Source organism: Paralichthys olivaceus, chromosome 4, assembly GCF_024713975.1.
Source record: "Paralichthys olivaceus isolate ysfri-2021 chromosome 4, ASM2471397v2, whole genome shotgun sequence".
Lineage (NCBI taxonomy): Eukaryota > Metazoa > Chordata > Actinopteri > Pleuronectiformes > Paralichthyidae > Paralichthys > Paralichthys olivaceus.
In genome coordinates, this window is record NC_091096.1 from 2,577,007 (window position 1) to 2,601,614 (window position 24,608).

Here is a 24,608-nt window from a genome sequence, read left to right on the forward strand (position 1 = left end):
TGAGGAAATGAGGAGGAAACAGGGAAAAGGAAGCTCGTAGATAACGGCAGCCGATTTCAAAAGAAAGCCCTTGAATCAGGGACGGACAGATGATAATGTGTTTAACGTGTGATAGTGTTTTATCTTAGTGTTTATGTGACAGGGACTCACACTTTAAGAGCTTTTTTAAAAAGAGGGAGCACACAGCTCCGTGAGCACTAGGTCTAATTCTTAATTAACAATGAATTGCTCGACAGCAGAGTGGAATTCATTAGGCATTGATTGTTGCCTTAGCTCAGGGTTGGGATTGGATTTGATGGCGTCACCGCAGGCTCCACTTTTAAATCCCATTTAAGAAGAAGTACGGGGAGGAACGGGCGGATAGATGGAGTGAGAAAGAGTTCTGAAAATGTGCCCCTGTGAATTCAAATGAGCCAAAGGAGGTAGGCTGGAACCAACACTCGGCTAACTGTTGCCATTGTGGCAAATTAAATGGTGCACAGCACCAGACCTGAGAGCACAGTCGTCAGCTCATTGATTCAGTTTTGTTTAGTTTTTTTTGGGGGGGAAGGCCGAATCACAAAGACGAGTGATTGAATGGGCCCTTGAAGAGGGAGATACAAATATCACAAAAACACGGATCTAAACATTCGAATCCTGAAAGCATCTGTGTCCTTCACCAGACAAAACATGAGTGGAGCTGAACTCTAAACGTTCAGCCTGTCGGAGGTTTGCTTCTCAAAGTAGTTCTTTAAAGAAGATATACGCTTCTCAGGAAGAAAGATTCTGATCTTGAACTACGTCCGTGTGTACGTTTTTATTTTAAAATGGAAATTCAAAGCTACCCTGTCTACCCTGCAGTTGGTTGCTTAGTCTCCCCCCCCCCCCCTAAATGTTCTAGTCACTAAGTGATAAAATACAATTATACAGTTTCATACATACAACTTGTTGACATCTTCTGTTTCTGCCCCTCAACACAAAGAGTTTTTTCAAACTGAACGTTGGGAGCAGTGTTTCCTAAGTTCTGGTAGCGTTGACGGCAGTGTGAGAACTCCCCCCCGCTCTGACTCACCCTCTGGAAGTCACACTGTGGGTTCGGGCAGTGGGGGGTCTTGCAGATGGACACGTCTCCATAGCAGGTACATTCCTGACAGGACTGTGGCCTCCAGGATGTGTTGTTCTGTAAAAATCACAAGAGACATGAGACATGAGACATGAGACGAACAGATGATCCACTAACACACACACACACATCATCTTTATGATGAGACCCTGACAGTCTGTTTCACTGCCTGTACCCGTTTAATTATTACGTATTAAATAAGTTAACTTTACTTTGCTCATGATGAAATTTTTGATTCACGCTTGGATGGATTCAAAAACTGAGGCTTCAAACTAGAGCAGTAACCACAGAGTGAAACGTGATAACAACACAGACAGTTGACTTGACGGACACAAAAAAAAAACACACTGTGTTGGAATCTTATTCCGAGGAACTGTTTCCATCGCAGCAGTTTGTATTACACGCTCTGTGAGCTCCATGATAGCCGGCTGAGGTTTTACTGCGCAAGCTGAGGAAACGGGAGCTCCGCTATAAGAAAAAAAATAATTTCATACTTTGAACTCTTACCAGCCTCTATACCCATGGCTGTAAAACACAGCAGGGTTTATTTGCTGCGGGTGAACCTGCTTCAGTGTTGATTAAAAGCCTTGAGCGCCGCGGCCGACGAGACAACGAGATGAGGCCAAAAAAGACAGAAAGGGCCCGAGATCACCTTTGGCGACACGGCTGCATATTTCACCACCTGATATTTGTCAATAGCTCATAATGCTGAGCTGACAGTGTCTTATGGCTAGCTTAAAGCCAAAGCTAAATCAATATCCCGATGCCTGCATATACTCAGATATATCATCTTATAGTCCATAGATCTGATTTAGCCGGATGATTAATAACCCTCTCGTGACAGGAATATACAGCCGAGCTCACAGAGTGGACACTTCATGGCCGGTGGCGACTGTCGCACACATGTGGAGACTTTGCCTCATTCGAGACAGTAACTAAAACAGACATCTTTATGGACCGGAGACTTCAGCCTCAGGTAACAACCACAACTTCACTACTCAAGAAAATACAGAGTGGGAGGAATCACAGAATATTGGAATTTGCGGCTGGATGTATCGTCCTGGTTGTGCAGCCGGGAGCTGAATATAGTGGATTGATTTCAGAAAAGCTCCAACACTGAAGGGAAGAGTGGAAAGTACACACTCTGTGTTCCAGCTCTATGTTCTATAGACTACAACTGCTAGGGTTTGTATCATATCACCCCATACATGGTTTAATATTCTGAAAACAACTCAATTTGTGAATACAACTGTAGGAAGCATGTAGGGAACTGCTCAAATCTCTGAAGTACAAATTTTAATTTAGGTTAGAAAAATGAGAACCGCAGGTAATCGTCCTATTTATGATTCCTCTTCATAATTGAATTAAAGCACATAAGTCGCTCAAAGTCATGCAGTGACATGTGGGCGTAGCTACAGGGCACGTTGAAAGACACGCACAAAGGAGAACGCCATCACCGAATGAAAATCTGATTATGGAAAGGGAAGGGGAATGAGGCTCCTGCAGAGAGCGCGTGACTTGATATGTTCCCCGTGATGCGGTTTGTGCCGTTTATGTGTCCGTCAAAGTGGGTTTAATTGTGCGTTGAGCATCTCTGCGCAGCGGTGGCCAGATGTGTAATGACTCTTACGAAAGGGAAAACATGTCACAGGCAATCTGTGCACGCAACGTTAATGTTGGAGCTGAGGAGCGACAGTCAGGAGAAGCGGGTTGTCAAATGAAACGGAGGTTTTCTTTCAAGCTTCAAGGTTCAAGCTGTGACATTTAACACCGACACACAATCCGAGGAACAAAACACACACAAAGGATTCAAAAATAAACTCTTTAAATGGGCCACTCACAAATAAGTGAATAATAAAAGAAATTATATAATCCTAAAATTTAAACGTCTCTCGTTACCCGAGATCATGAAGATCAACTCTCGTGTCTGTAAACACAACAGCTGCCATAAGTTTCCAGGAAGCCATCCAGGGGAATAGTTAAAGTACTGAGCTTCCCAAACAACCACACTAATTGAATGAGCATGGTGATTTGCTGCCAGGATTTGTGCTAAGCTAAGCTAATTAAGAATCCTTCAGTTATGAAAAGTATTTTTACACGCTGTGATCGGATACATCACGTTTGTGCAAAGTGAAGTACTCCACCCCAGTAATGTGTTTGTTTTATGAATAGAGGGAAACTTTAACAGTTTTGCCAAGACTTCGTTTAAAATAGCCCTGAAATCACCTGGAAAACCAAATGTGTCTGGTCCTGAAAGTGATCTAACAACAAGGAAATAATAATAATGGTGAGCATGTAGCATTTATAATCAGAGGCAACAGAAGGGACAGCAACCGAGTCAACAAATCAGCACAGACGTTCAGTAATAATGTTTTCACAATGAACCACAAACAGTCTGATTACTCAGACACGGCCGCAGGATACAGAAACAGAAAAGCCTTTAGTCAAATACGACCTGATGGGAACAAAGATCAAGGGCGTCAGAAGAACAGGATTGTTAGTCCCCCCCCCCCCCCCCCCCCCCCCCCCCCACTACAATTATGGCAAACAAACAAAATTAAATTTGAATTTAAAAAGATGCAAACAGTGTTGAGAGATGCAGATTCACTTGAACTGCTTGAATTGACGATGTTTCACCTTGAGGGAAATTAAAGCCCAGAGGATCGTCCCGCGCAGGTTTGAACCTCGATGCATTTCAAACAAGGACGCACAACGCGGACAGATTACAACCGAAGCTCAGATTTACTCAAATCTGGAAGTACAGCGCGGCGAGCACTCACTTTGCATCGAACTCACACACGAGAGTTCTTCACTGTGGTTTTCAGACTATGACATTATTCTAAACTACGCGTCCCAGCAGCATTCCATCAGAGTCGCACTTACACTATCACTGGATCGCAACCATCGCTCAGGTAATGAGATCTGACTGCACGGAGCAATTCACAGAACAGAGTGAGTTTGTCACGCTGATGCCTGCCCCGTGGCCTTTCCTGAACTTCCATCACAACTTCCAGAGAATCCATAGATGTAACATTCGACATTAAAGCAAGGGGGTCCACCGTACCAACCAATCTCACTGCTCGTCAGTGACGCTCCCGACGGGGGCGACAGCCTCTTCTTTATCTGATGGCCCTCCAACAGATCGCCCTGTGAGACAGAGGAGGTTCAAAGCAAATGTAATAAATGGGAAATTTTGGAGCAGAACGGACCGAACTCCAGGCTAATCAGTGATCCTCTCCATTATGAGAGGGGCTGATATTAGATTTGATCAAAGATCTATTCAAACAAAAGCTGTTTCAGAAAGTCGAAAAAGAAAAACTACAAGAAACTGTAACAGCCATTTAATAACGGGAGAAGGTACAAATGCTGGATGGTAAATGGACTGCATCTATAAGGAGCCTTTCTAGACCTAACAACCACTCAAAACCACTTTAGAGCGCAAGTGTGCATTCACACAGCACTACTCTATACTGCACTTAGTCTGTCACACACTTCAGTATCAGTGGTTTAGGTTCTTGCCCAAGGACACTGGAGCAGCCGGGCTCGAACCTCTGGATGACCCACGAACCATCAATACAAACATACAGTTTCCTCATGAGTCTCTAACGTCTTTTGTTTAAAATGATAATTTAATAATAATGTTAAAATAATAGAATTTTAAATAAAGAAGTCAAAATGTAAATTTTAAAATCACTCTCTGCATGTGTATGACTGTGTGTTACACTGAATTCATGTGTGTGGTTGTGCTGATATTAATAAGTTGTGTATATTTGGTGATCTGTAAAACAAGAACGTAACGTGATGAAAGACGTCGATTGCTTCGGTTTAAATTGGGTAAAGAGGTCACGGAGGTTAATAATAAGTGTGCAGGTATGCCCTCAGAAAGGACTTTCCTGTTATGGCCCTGTGGCTTTCTCGATAGAGGGCGTGTAAAATTAGCGCAGCAGCTAACTCTATAAGTGGCTGCAGGTCGGACGTGACTGCGCCGCAGCGGTTTGGGCGGCGAGTCCATTTCAGCGCAGGTCTCAGGGGGTCGAGGAGGCTGCACTCAATTCCAAATCCTCGTCCTGTTTACCTCCTGAATGCACCACGGGCAGAATGGGTTTGACCTGGAGTTCGCTGTACAAACTGACCTCTTAAAGAGTCTGTGGCGAGGGAACAGGGATCCCCCCCCCCATTAAATCTGGACCAGCTATTACCTGACCCCCCCCCCCCCCCCCCTCTGCTGCGATGCAGTGGTTGTTGTAATTCACCTCCCCTCCTCCCACTGAGCTCGTTCCCCCCCCGCAGAGGCCCGTACCTGCAGGACTCGCTGATTAAACGTCCGAGGAGTCGAGGTGCTGATTTCATTCGCCCCTGGAGAAAGATATCGAGCCCAGATGTGATCCAGGACTGAACCATCTCATCGCTGCGCGTCGCCAGTTTCATAAAGATAAAATAAATCCAGTACGTTCACCGAGAGTAGCGACTGAGGCAAAGCTAAGTCTGAGTGGGGCTGTGGCTGGTGAGGTTGTGGGTTTGAATCCCAGACAGTCTGAATAATAAGATAAGACTTTGTTAATCATCAGTATCTTGAATAAAGTGAATACTGAAGTGAGCAGCAGCCTTTGGTTGTAGACTACATCTAAGGAAATATGTGTAAATTCATTATATCAGGGACTTCACGTTTAAGAAGCCGGGACTTACAGGATCAATAAAAATTATTAAATCGTATTTCCACAGTTCTCTTCGTAGCTGATATTTAATCTTCCAGATTTTTAGTTATTTACCACACCAAGGTTCATCTACTTGAATCCTGAACTCCCAATCAACAAGGTCTGTTGATTACTTGATGTTATTTTGCTGAAAATATAAAAACCAAGAATAAAAGCTTTAAAATCAACTCAATGGATTAAAAGTTATTTAAGAACAAAAATGTGTCTGCCGAATATTTTCAAGATTTATCAATGAACTGTTTAATCAACAAAGCTGTGAAAAAAGTCATTTTTACATTTTTATATCTTCCCGGGAATTTCATTAAATTTCTTATGGGGATATTGTTTGTGACCTTCTCTCTTGTCATACTGTACCGTGTGTGTGTGTGTGTGCGTGTGTGCGTGTGTGTGTGTTCTTATCAGTTCAGCAGTGAGAAGTGCAGCTTCAACCTCCATCAGAGTTCAGCAGACGCTGCGGTCTCACTGGGAGGTGTCTCTGAGTTAATGAAAATAAAAATTGAAAAAAGAAACAGACTGCGTCTCTGAGTCCCGTCTCTCTGGAAAAATAAATAGATAAATGCAGGCGGGAGGACGAGGACTCTGTGGCCCCTACACTGGTTTAAGTAGCGGATTCAATTAAAAATCCAATCGAGAACAAAAGTCAAGAGCGGAGCATTAACAGGGCTCAGTTTTGCGGAGGTGTCAGTTACACTAGTTGGACTCCCCGTTCAGGACGTGTGAAGACAGGCAGCCTGCCAGGCAAGCACAACGTAATTGGGCTGAAATTGGGCTCGGAGCCGATAGAAACTAAAGCTATTACTGAGGCAAATTCAATCTGGGGCCGCGATGGCTTACCCGGGCCAAAAAGCTTTGCTGTTTCATGCAGCTGCAAAAGCACTTGAGCTTCTCCACAAGGGGAAACTGGTGCTGTCAACACAACTTTATATTTACAGGCGATCAACCTGCTCACACCGAGGCTCTGTACGTGTGCACGTCTTCTAACAACAGCGTGGAACTGGGTCAGGTTTCAGAACTGTAACAGGGAACAAGCAGAGCCGGGTGATTTGACCACAAATCAATTTGAGCCGACACATTTTCTGTGGCGCTGCAAATTAACAAGAGCGGTCGATATTTCCTTACACATCTAACAACTTTAAAAACTGAGGGTCCAATATAAAAACCACTTTTATTCACACAATACAAGTCAAATTGGAAAATAATTCATGAAAACAGCAAAACAAGTTTTTAATAGTTAGAAACGTGAATGAGGCTGACAGATCTGCTGCTCACAAACACATGGTGGTTACATGTACACGCTCACGGTAACGTAAGCGTGAGAATTCATTCAGCGAGCATGGACTGTACACGAGGACGACACGTCTCTACGTCCTCCCATTGGACAAAATGGATTCTGACTCATCTACAGCAGCTGAATGTGTGGTTTGGTTTTGGTTTTAAAAAAGGAATTATGTTTAGATTTACAACTTTTCACCTCAACAATCAAACAGAAACCTAATTCACTTGAAGGTGGTGGGGGGGGGGGGGGGGGGGGGGCTCAGAGACTAAAAAGTCCACAGCAGCAGGAAACGGTGTCAACCAGGACGCAGTGCTGCAGAGGGACGGGTTAGGTTTTCAATTACAGGGCAGCTCACCTCGTTCTGCTCTTTCACTCTAGAAAACCGCTCATGCTCACAGCTCAGACATATTCTCTGAGGGTCTTTCAACATTTGAATGATATGACAGCACCGAAAAAGTGTCGGTGGAGGGAAGGTTGCTGAAGAAAACTTCACCGAGGAGATGAGTTTTAACATTTTGTCACAAAATAACACCTGGAGGTTCTGAGCGTCACAGCTGGATAATATTTTAATAGCTCTGAGTTAGTTGTGTGTGTGTGTGTGTGTGTGTGTGTGTGTCATCCCACATTGAATTGATAGTACATATGAATTTATTTAAATATTTGACTGCAAATCAAAAGGTTTTTGACATGTGATTTAATATTATTTCAATTTGAGAAAATGAATGAGGCTGTTCATTTTGTTGCCATGGTAATATCATTATGGTACTACATTATGGTTTAGTACTCCACACTACTTCAAATGCACCAAATGAACGTCCTCATCTTTCAAACATGAGGACGGGAAGACTGCAGCAATCCTGCAGCTGCTTCCTCCTCTTTTTCTTCTGCGATTGTTTAATGACGTCTCTACTTCCTGTTTTAGGTCCAAAAGTCTGAACTATACAAAAAAAAAGGGTTTTCACTCTGCAGCTGAACCCTGATCCAAAAAAGGTCGAGTGAAAGTGAAAGTGCCCCTATTTGTAATAAAAGCAGAAAATACGTAACTAAAACTGAAAGAAAAAAGTTGTAACCGTGAGAACGAAGGACGCCTGAGGAAAGCCCTTTGATGTATTCTTGATAACAAATGAAAGAACAGAGAAGAAATGCAGCACGACTTCCTGTTTCATTTTTCAGATATGTTATAAAACCGAGCCACAGCACAGCGCTGACCTGACAAAACACTAACAAGTTGCTTCACATAGCTCGGCCACTCTTTCTCATTATCGCTGCCGCCTCATCACTCTGAGGCTCCCGTACGACCGGGAGGGTTAATGTTTCCATTTTTGGAGGGCGGCTGTGCCGCTCCCTTTTCCCCAAATGAATTCAAATATATTCATTTGCTGCTGTTTAATTGCTTTACCCCGCAACTTCCCTTCAATGCCGGTCAAGTGATTATATGCTAATTTCTTGCGAGGGCAAGCTGTGAAAACAAGCAAAGTTATAGAGCTGCCCGGCTGAGGGAGTGTCAGCCTGATTTTAATCAATGCACTGGCAAATATTCAGAGCAAATATTAAAAGCAGTCCTTACAAAGAGTGAGGATGCGACTCTGGTGTCTCGGCTACCACGATCGTCTCGTGCGTTATCCATCATCTGACCACCACAAGCTCATTCAGCAGCCGAGGAGTCCGTATGTAAAGCAGGACGCTGTGTGCTCTGCCACAGGGTTGGGATTGTTATGTTAATAGTCGCGCACACATTCGTCTGGAGGGAAAGGCTGAGTTTAAAAGTTGTGACTTAGCTCATTGATTCAGCTCTCCCACCAAGCCTCCAGTCCAATTAGAGGCTCTGCTGGTACGAGATGACAAATGACTGGCTGATCGTTTGCCTCCCAGCGCCCATAAATCCAGCTGTCTGCCCCTCGACTGCAGCCAAATATCAGAATCGAGCACGTAATGGGTTCTGGATCATCAAACAGGCGGCCCACAGAGTCAGGGTCCACCACGTAGCAGGAAATCAGCACCGGGGCCACACGGTCACAAATGGAAAAATAAAAGCTTGTTTTGTGAGACCGAGCCGCCGCATTAATGAATATATCTCAGCAGAGAGTTGGCTGTTTGTTTGAGAAGATGATTCATTCGGCAATTTAGCTTAGAAACACATGCTTGATAGTGAAGAGCTGAGCATCATCAAACTATTTTTAAATGATGGCGTGCTGCTGGAGGTAACCAAAATGTGGACTCTTCTGCTTGGATTATTCCAGACTGCAATAACAGTCCCTGACCCATTTAAGAGGGTCAGGGATAAAAAAGGCACACTCATGATTCGCCGTTTTAATATTTCTGAACTATTCTAAAAGCATGCGAAGAAATCAAAAATAAAGAAAAAGTTATTTAACTCAAATATGAATAAAATCAGACATAAGAGCGTCTGCGACACATTCAAGTGTGATTAAACGGTACGGTTCTTTATTCCCTGCTCGGCACCGTGATGATGAACACAAACAGAAGTGTTTCTCTTAATAATTCACCTCCTCTGTCTCAACACCCATTAGCTCCGATTAAAATCAAAGCCTCTCCCCAGCCCAAAACACAGCTCGGATCGTTCGTGTTGCACTGTGGGTCGAATCAAAAAGATGGAGGGAGGAAAATGCAAGAAACTATTTTCTGAGAGCTAAAGAAATCATGTGGGGGATTCAGAGTGAGGAGCCCAAAAGAAAGGAGGGAAAACAGGAGTGGAAGCGACCGAGATGTAGGTGAAGAGAAAGTACAGAAGGTAAACGTTGTGTTTCCTCTCACAGGCCTGTGGTTATACATAATGCACTCAACCTGGGAGGGTTGGTTTTTTTTCATTGTGCACGTTTTCCAGGAGCTGCCTCATTCATTATCTAGTTTTCGGGTTCCGACAAAACTAATTTGCATTCCTCCGGTAAAGATTTGATGTTGAAGGCGTGTTGTACGATCATCGATCTGTTTTACAAGTCCAAAGAACGTGTTCCCGTTTCGTCGCTCCAGTGTGTCTCACGTGTTTCACCTCCCACACCGAACACGCTGGCAGGCGGCGATCTGCAGCTCCGGGAACAGAACAACAGCTTTAGCTTAACAAAACAAAAGGTCAATAATTCATATGGGTAGATGGCTTTGTGAGGAAGCTTTTGTTTTACCCACTGAAGCTGCATTAAAGGGAGTTTTTTCTGATGTACGTCCGTCGCTTGCACGTGAACACAGCTCTCGATAATTGTCCACTCTGGCGTGTTGAAAGTCATGTTGCAGTGATGCAGTTGGGCGACCAGGGATTTAAGGCTGAGCAAGTTTCTGAATCACTGCTTTCCACTGCGCGGGAACGCAGACAATGCCACTCGAGTAAAAAATGAACGCGCAAATTTCTGACCCACGCCTCTGATTTCTTGCAGGGGCTCTTATGAATCTGTAACCAAATTTTAATCTGGGGCAGCTGCGAGAGGAGCTGGAGCCGCACGCTGCAACACAACTGCAATCCTGCTGTGAAAAATAGCAGCTGGGTAATGTTTCATGAAACCTGGGAGCCACCACACAGAGGAGAAGGGGAAAGGCCATAGGATGTGCTGTTGGCAGGATTACGGGCTGGCACTCCATCTAACATGCACGCTGGCTACTGACCAGAGTCAGGTTGCACATTCCCAGCCAAGGATTAACTTTAAACACAGGCGGCACAAAGTTAAAGTAGCTGCTTTATAAACAGTTAACCTCTGTGTTCAGCTCTGTGAGCCGTCGTCCTCTCGAGCAACGTCACGCAAACCTGCTGAAACTCCAAATGGCATCTCTGGTGGAAGATGGCAGCGTTTGTATTCTGGGTATTTTTGTTTCATCTCTGGATACGGGGGAGGAAGTGGACACGCGTCGTCCATCTTTGTTTACCGCCTATGGTTTGGACGCTAATTCAAACTTAGTGTTGTGCATCTCTTCAGGGTTGAAAGTCCGAAAAGCTTTTAAAAACCGGAACTGTCATGAAGAGAAATGATCGACTTTGTTCAAATCTGACTTCATCCTACCAGGACCTGCAGATGTCCTGCACGTTCGTCGCTTTGCTGACATCGCTCCGTTGAAGCGATGAACTAAACAAACAGCAAATCGTCTTTCTCTGGGGGTAAAAGCGAAGCATTTGTTCAGTGAGCGACGTGCAGTTAAAACAAAAACTTCCAGTTACATTAATCTCCTCAGAAATATGATGCCGCAAGTTTCAAGAGGGAGCAGATGATGAAAACTGAATCTAAGACTCGTAAAGCAAGTCAGGGAAGTCTGCACATCATCTTTATGGGTGTGAAATGACTAGACACACACACACACACACAAACACACACACACACACAGAGAGAGAGATGAGGATGTATGGATTACCAGAGGGGCAGCTCTCTGACAGCTTTAGCGGCCAAAGGGAACCTGACACAGGAAACAAGGCGTACTGCTGTCTGAGTGAGAAGAACAGCAGCTGTGTGTGTGTGTGTGTGTGTGTGTGTGTGTGTGTGTGTGTGTGTGTGTGTGTGTGTGTGTGTGTGTGTGTGTGTGTGTGTGTGTGTGTGTGTGTGTGTTACGGTGCCATCACATACTTCAGCACCAGCCTCTACCCTCTGAGCACAACAAAAATAACATATGCCATTTGGTATGAAAGAGCGAGCGGAGCAGGAGAAAGGCAATTAGAGCAGAGTTAATCAGAGAGAGGAAGAATATAAACACTGTGATTACACTAAACACAGACACACACACTATCAACAGCAGTGTGCAAACACACACTCGCCAACTATCTTTGTGGGTCAGTGCACTCTCACAGAGATGAAAGTGCACCGCACTCAAACACAAAGGACTCTGGTTGTTATCCATCGTTCGCCCCTTTACATCTGCCTGTTCTGACTCTGTGCCGCTTCCAGGATCTTAAATAAATTTCCCTTTCAATTATCACTGGCGAATAAATACTGCTCGAGTGAACACCGCCATCTTTGGACAGAGAGTCAGTAGCGTTCAGGGGAGGGAGCCACGGTAGCGAGTTCTCACCGATACATGTGATTTAAAAAATCAGGAGACGGTTCGATCCTGATGTTTCGCCATCGAATAACGAACTACACCCAGCTCCTGTACACACAGCCAAACAACAGACCGGTTACTTTAATGTGCAAGGACGTGTGTTCATATAAATCCAGTTCCCTTAAACTACCAGTACCTACCAGCAGGTGGGAACTGACATGATGGAGAGATGGAGAGAGAGAGAGAGAGAGAGAGAGAGAGAGAGAAAGAGAGAGAGAGAGAAAGAGAATGAGTCTTCACAGGAAAATCACTAAGAGGATTAACTACATATGCTCGGCATTACTGCATTACCATACATTTCACTTTTCAAACCACAAAACAACCTGCACAATGTATGTGTGCGTGTGTGTGTGTGTGTGTGTGTGTGTGTGTGTGTGTGTGTGTGTGTGTGTGTGCGTGGCCCCTGAGGGCTTAAGCATTTGCAGGAGTCAGTAATGCGTTCTCCAGCCCTTTACCCTGACGTCCTCCATCACAACTATAATGCACCAAATTTTGGAACAAGTTCCTGCGACTTACGAGGAAACGCTGTTTCTCTTATACACAAATCTAAATGCATTCAGTTTTTTATGCATTTATTATCATTATTATCATCCCAACCCAAACAGGGCTGGTCAAATTGTCCTTTCTTTTCTACAATGTCTTCAATCTGTAATGTCTACAACTCAAACTGGTCCTTGTACAGAGAGTGTGTGTTTGTGTGTGTGTGTGTGTGTGTGTGTGTGTGTGTGTGTGTGTGTGTGTGTGTGTGTGTGTGTGTGTGTGTGTGTGTGTGTGTGTGTGTGTGGACAGGCAGGGGGTGATTATGAGATTCTGCAAAACGCTCCGACTCTTGAAGAAAACAGAGTAAGTCGACAAAACCTCCCCAAAAGGAAAAATCGTGCCTGGGTCTGAAAAGCCAATTATAAGAAAGAGGAGAATGGATTATACACCACCATGAAAACACACACACACACAAATACACACTTGGCCCATTTAGCTCCTTTAACTGTTGCTGTGTTCCACTTATCCTAATCAAGAGACTAATAACACACAGAGAAGAGTGTGTGTGTGTGTGTGTGTGTGTGTGTGTGTGTGTGTGTGTGTGTGACTGATAATCCATGTTATTACAACTGAACATTTCGCTTGCAGGGAAATCCAGACTCTGCACACGCACTAGTTTCTGTAACTTGACTCAGATTGAATCTCTGCAGACCACAACTATAACCATCGGCATCACTGTGACTTTAATCATAAACGGATGCATGAAAACAACTCTAACCCAAACTTTAACATTTAAAAGTTCATTCGCTTCACTTTGTGGGGACTTACTGGGACTTCACGGAGTTCTTTCTTACGTCTGCAGAACAGCCACTTTAACTGTAATTCACAGTTTCCTCAAGTGAGGATATTTATCCAAAATATCACAAAAGCACCTGTAGCGACCAGTGTCCACGAGACGAGAGGCTGAGCACGTTCTTTTAAAAAGATCCACGACTTGACTTCATGTTTTGTGTTTTTATTTTAACTTAAAGCAAACCACATCCTCTGCCCCCCCGTTACCCAGAAGTCATAAGAACAAAACAAATATCTGCAGCCTGAATATTAACGTTGGCTCCCACGGCACCAGGTCGGGACCTTCAAGATTAATTAAGTTTAATCCAAATGGTTACAGACGGATTTACTGATCACTTCTTCCCTTTGTATTAGAGGCCATGGAATAACAACAATTAGCTAGAGGTCAGAACATCCATCCTCACTAATTAAAGCCAGTTTCGTTTACTCTATTTGTCTGATTGAAATTCAACTCCCTTAGACCTTTAAAAAGTTTGAGTAAAAAAGTTTCTGATGATTCAATCTGTTCAGCAAATACTTCTCCAAACTTCAAATGCCTCGTTCTCTGCCAGCCATCGTGTCACATTGCCTCATAGAGATTTAATGATAGCGACTGAGGTGACGAAATGATTAATTGATGCGTTCACATGCTTTCAGGACATCTGTGCCAGTCACCGCAGTTAAATCCACCGCCTCCATCAGGGCCGCGCTTCAAGGACTCGGCTTGTTCCCCCCGACTTCACGGAGTGTAACAGTCTGTCCGGACCACCGCAGACTCCAGCGGGCAGAATAATTCAAGAGGAAGAAAATCCAGTAAATGGAGCAAGATAATTTACCCTCTGTAAATGCAAAGCAAGTGTGAAACTGTCAGAACATGAAATGGTTGTAAAACATAATGATAACGACGGTTCATTAACGTTTCTGTTGTTAAAGCCCCTTTTCCACTGGTCACAAAACAGACTAATATCTGGCCATTGTCTGCAGCGGGAATGGATTCAGTCTGCATTCACTCCCAAGGTGAAATGACTCCGCAGTACACACAGGTTTGTCTCTGCAGAGATGGAAATGTGCATCACAGCAAGGTGAGACGTCTAACGCGAGACAGCAAGGACAAAAAAGACACAGTCCTCTAAAGGTAAATGGAATGGAGAAAAATAAATATATGTCAAAATATTTACATTCTCTAATGCTCTTTAAAAAAAACTTCACTTTCCTCATACGTCCACTGCTGCAGCTCCTCTTTTCAGCCTCTGTCTCCAACACCTGGTTTTAGCTCCTGTCTCTTTAAGCCCCCCCCCCCCCTCCTCCTGCTAAAGCTCTGATTGGTCAGCTGGTCCGTCTCCGCTCTCGCTTCACGTGGTTTTGTTAGTGGGCGTGTCAGACTAGCTGCTCGGCGAGCGTTAGACGTTAACTGCGTTGCAGAAATATCGCCAGTCGACTGACGAGGTGTTTCAGGTGCAGAGTTTGGGTTTTAGCACTTTGCAGAACTTTAACATCCACGAGAAAAAAAAAAACCTAAACAACCCATTAGAGGAAAGAAAAACACCATATGTCTCCTTTAAGCAGCTGTTGTTTTGTGTTCTCTCTCATTTGCAAGGATTTAATGTTTAATGTACATCAACGCCTCTCGTGACAACGCTCACCCTTTCTAAGAATCCTGCAGACACGCTGCAGTAGAATGATCTCATCATCTTAAATGTTCATTTCCATTCCTCCTTTTAATTTATCGACGCTGCTACACCTCTGTTCTGTTCCCTGCTGCTTCATAATGATCCCGTTTCCCCCTCAGGGATCAATAAAGTTCATCTGATCTGATAACATCTCCCCTCGTCTTGTCTCGTCTCGTCTCATTTCATCAGCGAAAAGGAGCAAAAAGCTACAGATTCATTTTGACGCTCTGAGATGAGAAACAGGCAAATGTATGAATTTTCTCTTGTATGAAAATGCTCCCCCCCCCCCCCCCCCCCCCCCCCCCCCGAAAATGAATTTTACAAAACTTCTCTTAGAGTTCACAGCAGGACGATGTTGCACCTCCTCGTCATCCTCCTTGTTCACGCTCGCTCTGGACTTTCCCTGCAATTTCCTCCAATTTCTAGTTTTTCATTTTCGGACCTTATTTCCTTCCTTTCATTTCTTTCCTTCCCAGTCTTTGTGAATCACATTGAGCCGTCCAGATATGAACGTGGGGGTTTTCTCAGAAAAAGTGTTTGCAGTTTCATATTTTCTTTTGAATTCACTGCTTCTTCTCTCAGAACATTCCCCCCCCCCCTCCCCCCATTAGGCCACTGTGGCTTCTTTGAATCTGCAGAACAAGTTGCATTTTTTCCAGTTGGCATCATTTGCATGTGTAAATAAAGCGAACTGAAGACTAGAAACTGTATAATTTCTCACATTAGACGTTTCCCCCTCGTGCATGCATCCTCCATCTTTCCCACATTACTGCAGAAAACACATAATTACAGCCTCTTATTTTGTACGATAACTTTTATGAGCGAGCAAAGTCTTTTTCTGAAACTGTCAGGTTCTATTTTATTTTTCTGAATAAACCGAAGCATTAAACAGTAAAACGCGTGAATCAGCACTGGTGGGTACGTTCTCCTCTTTCAGTGTTTCTACGCCTGCTCCCTCGTTTTTACAGTTCATTTAATATACTACCATGTGCACTGATATCAAACTGAGTAACGACGTGACAGATGCATGGATTTATTAGTGAGCGATGATGAAAAGCCGGGGAGCGCTTGTTTTATTTCCCCCGCAGGCTGAGAAAAAGGTGCATCTGTTACGTCTGCAGCTTCAACCCCAGATATCGGCCTCGAGTTGTTAAAGTCACGACTGGCTCCAAAAGTGTTTGTTGAGGGACGCTCGCCAACAAACTTGTTGTATTCTTGGATGACTTAACTGCAAAACAAGAGCCAAGGAGTAGCCTGGCTGCCAGGGAGCGCGGCGCCGGGGTAATTATCTGGCAGACGACGCTGTGAAACAGATCTGCCAGCTGCAATTATGACGAGGACGAGGCTCGACGGCCGGGCCACTATGGATTTAGGTGGAGAGGGAGCAAATCAGGACGAGGCCGAGTTTGAGTCCAGTCAATTAGTCCTGATCTATGATCCCGAAGGGAGCGACAGAGAGCTGCTGAAGTATGAAGTTCGAAATTAAATCTTTAAAAACTGAGTGCAGTACAGATTGCATTTGTATGCATCTGTGCGTTTATTGATCTCACTCCGGAGCAAAACTTCGGAGGAGCCAACATCACCTTCTTTATCAGCTTGTGGGAAAAAGTCTGTGGAGGCCGAGATAATTATTGGATTTTCCAGGGAGTCTAAATTAGTTTGACCCCTGGTTCCAAGACCGCAGGTAGAAATGTTTGTTAATTAGCTGTACAGCCAAAACAAGGTCTGTGCTATAAGAAGAAGAAGAAGTGTTGAACCACGACACGGACGTTACGCTGTAAACAATCGCTTTCATTATGCGGGGAGAGAGTTTACTGTAATTAGAGGAATCAGTGGGGGTGAGGAGTAAGAGCAAGTCAAATTTAAGATTTTAAATTAAATGTTTGATCAACTCAAGAGTTGATTAGAGTTCTTAAAATTGGAAAAGTCTAATAATCAATCCTCAGTTTAATAGTTCAATCCTTAACGCAGCCTTTACTCTGCTGCTTCAACGCCCTCACGCATCTCACTGACCTGCGGATGACCTGAACGCACGTTCATGTTCGTTTAGTCTCAGCGGAGTTAGAAATGACTGACTCGTGGATTTCCTGTGTGCCGGCCCTGAAAAGCCTGCGGAGGAAATCAATCGTCTGCCTCGGGTCCGATCCCCCGTGACCCTAAAGGTCGTCGCCTCGGATCAATACCCCTCAGAGAGCAATTTGCAGTCGTCACCTGTCATGTGAACACGGGCTCTGCACCGGAGGACCAATCATCCGCGGACGACGTGACACTGCCCTGAGACACTAGTCGAGAAAGTTCGAGGGCTTTGAGAAACTTCTCGATGGGGATAACAAACTTTTCCCTTCGTTTCTGAGCCTCTCGTCCACATGCGAACTGTTTCCACGTCACTTAAACATTTGTGTGTCTGGAATTATCACAAGACACAAGATCTTTAGTCAGACACTGATATTCTTCTCTGTTTTCCTAAAATAATTTATTTTCCAAACTTGACAACCATCCTCATAAAAATCTCATTCAATAATTAACCAGACACACACAATAAAAACCGACACTATGACTCAGGCTTTTTAAAAGTCGTTTGCCTTCATGTCAGAGTTTAGTGGAGAAGCAGCTTAAACAAATCCTGAATGACATTATTATGAGACGATCTTTACCCTGGAGTTTAAACGGTCGAATCATTCGGTTGTTTTAGCCGTTAAATCCTTTAATCACAGAAAGTTTCAAAGACCTTTTCAGGTATGAAATTGAAGGACTCGTTCTCTAACAGGGTTTTTTTGGGACTGTTTTCCAAATAATACACGGATACACAGAAACCAGAGTTTTTGAAAATCGGCACTTTGGAAGATGATTTTTTTTTTTTTTTAAATCTGCTGTTTTGGGTAAATGTCGATGTGGACGAGAGGCTCAAACACAGGAAAGTCTAAAGTCTGCATTTGACTTGATGAGTTATATGTTTATATAGAAAACATTATCGGGGCTGTCGTGGAAACTCCTGGTCTTTGTCGGTGGCTGAGCTCAGTGAGAATCCTTGTTCTTTCAACTTCAATCAGGTGAAACACAAAGCCGCCGAGCGCAGTCCGCCCTCACTGCGCTCGGCGTAAAGATGCAATCCCTGAGCAATAGAGAGAATCTGAAATCAGAGGCTCCATGAATCTTTAACTCCGGCTGTAAATGTCAATGAATTTTCTATATGTTTGATGAGCCGTGGCATTTTATTCACTTCATATGACACATAACATACCAGACTCAAATCACACCAGCAGGGAACAAGAATAAAAACATCACGTGTGCGCCGCTCGAGCCACAGCTTCAATTTTTAAATCCTCACAGAGAATTCACGGGGATCGAACGTTGCACCTCTCTGATGATAAAATCTGAGGTGAGATTAAAATAGACATGAAATATTTTAAACCAACTTCCAACTTTAGACACGGTTTCAGTTACAGATGCACCGATCTGACTTTTCCTGTCCGGACACTGAAACCTGAAACCTGAAACCCCCGATGACGACACCAGAGATTGATTCGTGAGCTGCCCTCTTTGTTTTCAGCTTCCTCCATCAGCTCCTCCGATACGTTTGGTTTTAATTCGTTATTCGCGGATTTAAAAACAGGAGGAATCATCCTGATTCTGGAAACTGATGGGACCTTGATGCGTCAGTTCCATCCCCCGATGTTCCGGTTGTCACCACTATCCAAAATCCAAAGTCATCGTACAACGCTATAACAACTCGCAATGTACATCCAGGGGGCGCCCTCCCAACCAGATGAGCTATGCCCCCCCCCCTTAAAAGTACATTTACATGAGCACGGCACGTCCATCGTCTTTATAGATAAAACTTTAAGGTGCTTACCAGAATAAAAGAAATGCAACAAAAGAAAAGAAAACAGGTTTTAGGGATCTCACAGCGCTCGTCTGGGAGAGTAATGGATCCCATTGTGGTTATAAGTGAGAAACCTGGGGGAGCCGTGTTCATCAGCTGAGCCGCCGGCACAGGTTCTTATATCTGCTTTCAACAAAACACAAATTATTTTAACTGCCCGGCTCCTCTTGTAAACATGATTTACAGAAGAGCGGAGCAACGTGTGAGCGATCACCGACTCCGCAGGGTTTCATGTTTACGGCCTTTGTGACGAGCAGCTCGGGCTCAGACCCCTCGATGACTTTGTCTCCAGCAGCAGACGATGTTTTCGGTAAACAAGCCGCGATAGATCCACCGCTCGCTTCCTGTCCAGCAGCAGACAGTCAAACATCATCCATGTTGGCAGATAGGACATGGACTAAACTCAAACCTTCACTTGACTTTTATAAAGATGCACAACATGATGACTCTGCAAAAGTGAAGCCAAGGCCTCTTGACTGCCCTCTGGTGGCGGCCAGCAGCATAGGTCATAAATACAGCCTCCTCCATGTTAGTGGACGTCAATACATTTTTCCAAAGATGTCATCTTAGGTCGTTCTTATCACACTGGTGTTTCCCCAAATGATGATTTGGTTTCAATTAGGTAATTGATGACATACAAACAAGATGACTGACAGCTGAGACTGATTCGTGATTGGCGCAGCTCGTGTATCTGTGAGTTGTCGCTACCTCTGCCCTTTCCCCCCCGATCACTACTGTGCAGACTCACTATTACGTTCAATTCTGAATGAGGATCCAGGTGAAAGAGACAAAAAGGACAAGCGAGGGGGACGCATCGTGTCGGGACAATGGCTGAAACCGAATCCTCCTGTGACCCCGGAGACAAAGCTCGTTCAGCAGAAAAGCGCTCGATAAGGAAATGAAGAGCGGAGCAGAGAGGAGGTGGACGACGGGATGTTCTTACTTTCAAGATAAACTAGATCCGGCAGAGACGTGAGAGAAGGAGACTGAGATCCTCAAATCACTGAGTGACTTTTCTAAGTTCTATCGTTTGGTATTGAACGTTTTTTACTTTCTAATATCAGCTGAAAAAAAATACTCCATGTGGTTTGGGCTCTACTCAGAAAACTTGAGATAGTTGTTTGGTGTTATTTCTAGACTCTTTCTTTTGTGTTTCATCTCCTGTCCTCCTCCTCTGTTGGATCATCACTCTGTCTTCTCTCCGTGACGGGACCTCGGGGTCCTGCTGCGGTGGCCTGAGCCTGACGGTCCATATTTAGTCAAGCTCTGTGACAACTCCGCTCACTGTCCCTCTGCCTCCAACCCAGATTATTTTGGTGGTGAAATCTTTCCAGGCACCGACAGCCAAACAGCTGCAGCCGGGCGCCACGGGCAAAAAAACGCTGCAGCTATTTTAACTTCGTAACCGAATATCAGGGAGGAATAAAGTCAACAGGCGCCGAGTTATTTGGGCAGATGGATGAAAAACATACGCGCAGTTATGACTTGTAAGCGTTGAAATACGGATGTTCACACAAAAAAAAACTGGATCAATAACAGTCGTCTGCGGAGTAAAACATTCCTGACGCCTCTGAGGAGACGATGGCGGCAGGTGATAGCTGCTCGTGGCCGACGTCACCGAAGCAAACATGATACCGCAAGCAAACTATTTGTGGCCTCGTACAGCAAAACGACGATGTGCCGTATCTGTGTGAGATCAAATGTTCTTCTGCCACAGGGAGCGACGCCACGAAGAATCAGGGAGGAAGTGGTTTAAAATCCATTCTACTGAATATCTGGCACACGGAGCTCTGCGATTAAAGACGTAAAGAAACTAAGCACGTCCGCTAAAGCTTGACTATATATAGTTTATGTAGTATTTCCTTTCTTCTGCTTCACAACGCCTCAAAGGGAAATGATGCACTTTTTACTTTTTTTGCTTTAAGGCTATATTCCCCCCACGCCCGTGAGGATCCTGCAGCGATGACGGACTTCAATGAGGTGCAGCTTTGGAGGAAAAGCAAAGAGGCATTTTTGTATTTCTGCTCACGTCATCCGATGGAACAGGAAGCATATTAAAGTAATTTGAGCATCATTACCGCTCTTGGGTTTGGATCCAACAGGCCAGCTTTTATCTTCTGACATCAAGAGAATCTAAAACCACTGCTCGAAATCCTCCAGTAATAATCCATAATCTTCTCCTGTATGGATCCTGCGCCGTCATGTTGCGCTTTTATTCTTTCTTGTCTCGTTAGAGGAGCGTTTACGTTTTTGAGGGGAAAGAAGATGAAAGAAAAGAAAAGCACAGCGTGATTCTTCTTGGCGTTTTCTTTCGGAGTCGCACGGATTCAGAGCAAAGTTAAATGTGGCAGCGTCATAAAACATGTAAAAAGCAAAAGGCAAACATCTGTAAAGCATAAAACCAAAAGTGGCCCTCGAGGAGTCCGGAGGCGCTGGAGTGAAACAAACATTAAGGGACAGGATGAAATCAAATAGGACTTTTCCAACTTGTCGGCTAATTTTACATCCCTGCAGCGACAAGAAAAACCAGAACGCACATTTTCAGCTCTTATATCTGGCATCAACATATTTTCCTCCGAGAAAACATAATCTCTGGATTAAGACTTTGATTTAGTAAAAAACAAACATCAACATCTTTATAAAAGGTCAGAATGAGAATACAGCAAGTAAATATACCGATTCATGCTGATGACGTTCGAGTGAGGCGTCAACGATCGCATGAGTTTTCCTGAAATGTTCCTGTTGTTGTGAACGTGTCTGAATCTCCTGCTGCGTTCTTCAGCTTTTCTCAGCTAAATTATAAGAAAAGAACATATTTAGATTTCGGTCGATCACCTTGTTTCCTGGGATCTGTGTGACGAGTCCTCGGTAATTAAATAATCATTAGCTGAAGCTCCGCTCGTTTAGCTGCAACATTAAAACGCGTCCTCTGTGTCTGTAAACGATGCTATCAGGGGGGTTTAATATGTCATCTCCATTCATTCATCTGCATGGCGTCACGCTCTGTATCGGACGAGACGAGACTCGGGCGACGTGGACTCTGATTGGTGGAGCTCGCCGCGGACTCGTGTGACAAACCCGCGCCCCAAATGCCAGGATGATGACGGCGCGGAGAGACGAGGCTCTGATGAAAACTGGCATTAGTCTGCACTTCAGGGACCAGCGACTGGGGACGCGTCCATCACCGACGGATCACAACAAACGTGTGGCGCTGTTTGTTCTGTGGGTTTATGACGGCGACAGACGAGAGCGCCACACACGTGAACATTCACAAATAGAGAAAAGGTTTGTTTCAAGAGGAGAAGAGAAACCAAACCCGTGACTTCCAGAGGTTGTAATAAAACAAATATCTGCAGACAAAATAAAAGTTTCGTGATGAGACACGAGCGGCTGCAGGGGAGACAGACCTCAGTCAGTGTCGGGTGTGTGTGGTGTGTGTGTGTGTGTGTGTGTGTGTGTGTGTGTGTGTGTGTGTGTGTGTGTGTGTGTGTGGATGTAACATTCACTGGTTCGATCAAAATGTGTTTTCATTTCCAGAAAACGGGAATTTGAACAGATGGTTTAATCACGGGTGAGTCATCTCTGTTATGTGGAATTTATTTGGTTTCTCTCACAGCACTTTATCTTCTCCTTGTGTTATCTGTTTTAATATTGTTTTGTATCCTCTGTGTGTGTGTGTGTGTGTGTGTGTGTGTGTCATAACATGCAATAACTTCTACTGTTCTACTCTTTGTATTTGTTGTATCCAGCCTTTTCATCTAAAGTGAATTCAGAAGAGGAAAAAGTTTCTTAACGGGACTATGATGTATGTTTTTCTCTTTTTAGAGGCGTCCTCAAACTTTTGTGGTTATTCTCATCATATATATAACTTTTCTCACGTAAGAGAACATTTCTTTAATCTTAAATTCTGAAAATTGTAGCACACCTTAAAACTTTTTGTAAAACTGCACATTTACTCTAATAGTATTGACTTTTTTTTCATTCCATTACAATGTAAACCTTAAAAAATTTAAGATTTCTTACATCGTTACTAATTTGTCAAGGTGCTAATTGTCGGCTGTGCGTTTCGATGAGTGTTCAGAGGTGCAGGAGGTTCAGAACGAGGTGAGACAGGTCTCGTCCCGTCATGGAGACATGGAGCAGTGTCTCTGCTCCGTCCACAGCCTGTCACAGCAGAGAAATCTCACTCAGGGAGGCGGACAAAGCTGTCATTTTCTCCTGTTATCAACGATTGCAGACTGACGGAGCAGCTTTTGGACACCGAGCCCCCGGCGAGGCAGAGTGAGCGACGCAGCCGGCGCCTGCAGGCAAACAGCAGCACCAGTTATATGAAGTATGTCAACAACTGGCGGGAGGAGTTAGAAGAGTCACGTCGCTCTGTGCTCCTGCAGCCTCCAACAACAGGAACCTCTGCTCTCAAACCCAGCTTCATTTACTGATGTCCTCAGACGTGGACACACTCCTGTCTCGTCTCTCTCCACCTCCCTGACAGTGTTTCTCCGTCCCTGCTCGACCTGCCGCCTCAAAATGAAATGGATGTTCGATTCTCGCCGTGCGTGCCCCCTGCAGCACGTCCCACCGTGTCAGAAACATTTCTCAATCGTCTCAAACCGCGTTCATCATCTTAACTCTCCGCTGACCCACTTCCTTTTAACCTCCTGACGGCTCGCCATGCATTCAGGTGAATGAGAACTCTCAGGTGTGTGGAGTGGAGCTGACGGGCTGAGATTCTTCTTTATTTCATGAACACCTCCTCCTCAGGGGCTCGGAGCAGGGAGAGCCTCTTTCAACTTCTGCAGAGGGAGAAATTGGGCCTTTAGACGAGCAGGACAAGCTTGAATGTGAATTTTTTTTTTTTTTTAAATGACGTGGAAACGCTCTCCTCTGCCAGGTGATGAAGTCCAGGGAGTGAGGAGGAAAGTTTCAGTCGTGGTAAAGAGAGAGCTCCTCCCTCCCACAGAAAATACCGACACCTCGTCAGTGGTCCAGAACACACTCTCCAGAAATCGTCATGTGAAATCACAATTCCCCACGTTTGCTTAATGCACGACGAGCAGCTAGTCTGTCACGCCCCTTTAAATTCAGTCTCAGGTAGATCTTTGTACCATTACAACTGTTTTCACACATTTTCAGCTGAAAACAAAGAGCAGGAAAATGAGAACTGTGTTTGAGAACATGAGAAGCAGAGCGGAGGCCTCCCGAGGCTCACAGGCTGCTCAGTTATGCCTCATCTGCTCACTGTCATTACAGTAATATCACAAATGTAACAAGGAAATGATCTATCGATGTTTTAGCTCCGCTTGTCGCTGCTACTCCGCGCGGTGCTGAGGAGAACTCCTGACCCCAGCGTTCCTCCTCGCCGACCTCCCCCTTAGGTTTAATTGAGCCGTGGAGGAAGAGGAGGAGGAGGAGGAGGAGGAGGAGGAGGAAGGGGGCTTGAGGGAAGGATGATCATCACCGAACTAAATCTAATCCTTCGTGGAGGCGAGTGTGTGTGTGGCGAGGGAGACGAAGGGGGGGCGTGACACTCGCACACGCTGAGTAATCATTTCAACAAGCGTTACGTCGCCGTGTCACGTCTGTGGTTATAAATAGAACCAAATACGGCATCAAAAGT

The 24,608-nt window shown here is 44.6% G+C and overlaps 1 protein-coding gene across 1 annotated transcript in view; it reads right to left on the reverse strand.

The window, feature by feature from the left end:
- The window catches only part of fras1 (Fraser extracellular matrix complex subunit 1), a 168,106-nt gene that overhangs the window by 111,105 nt on the left and 32,393 nt on the right, over positions 1–24,608 (reverse strand). The window contains exon 3 of the mRNA XM_069523336.1: positions 1,052–1,159. Coding sequence (XP_069379437.1) covers positions 1,052–1,159 — 108 coding nt within the window. The remainder of the gene's footprint in view (positions 1–1,051; positions 1,160–24,608) is intronic.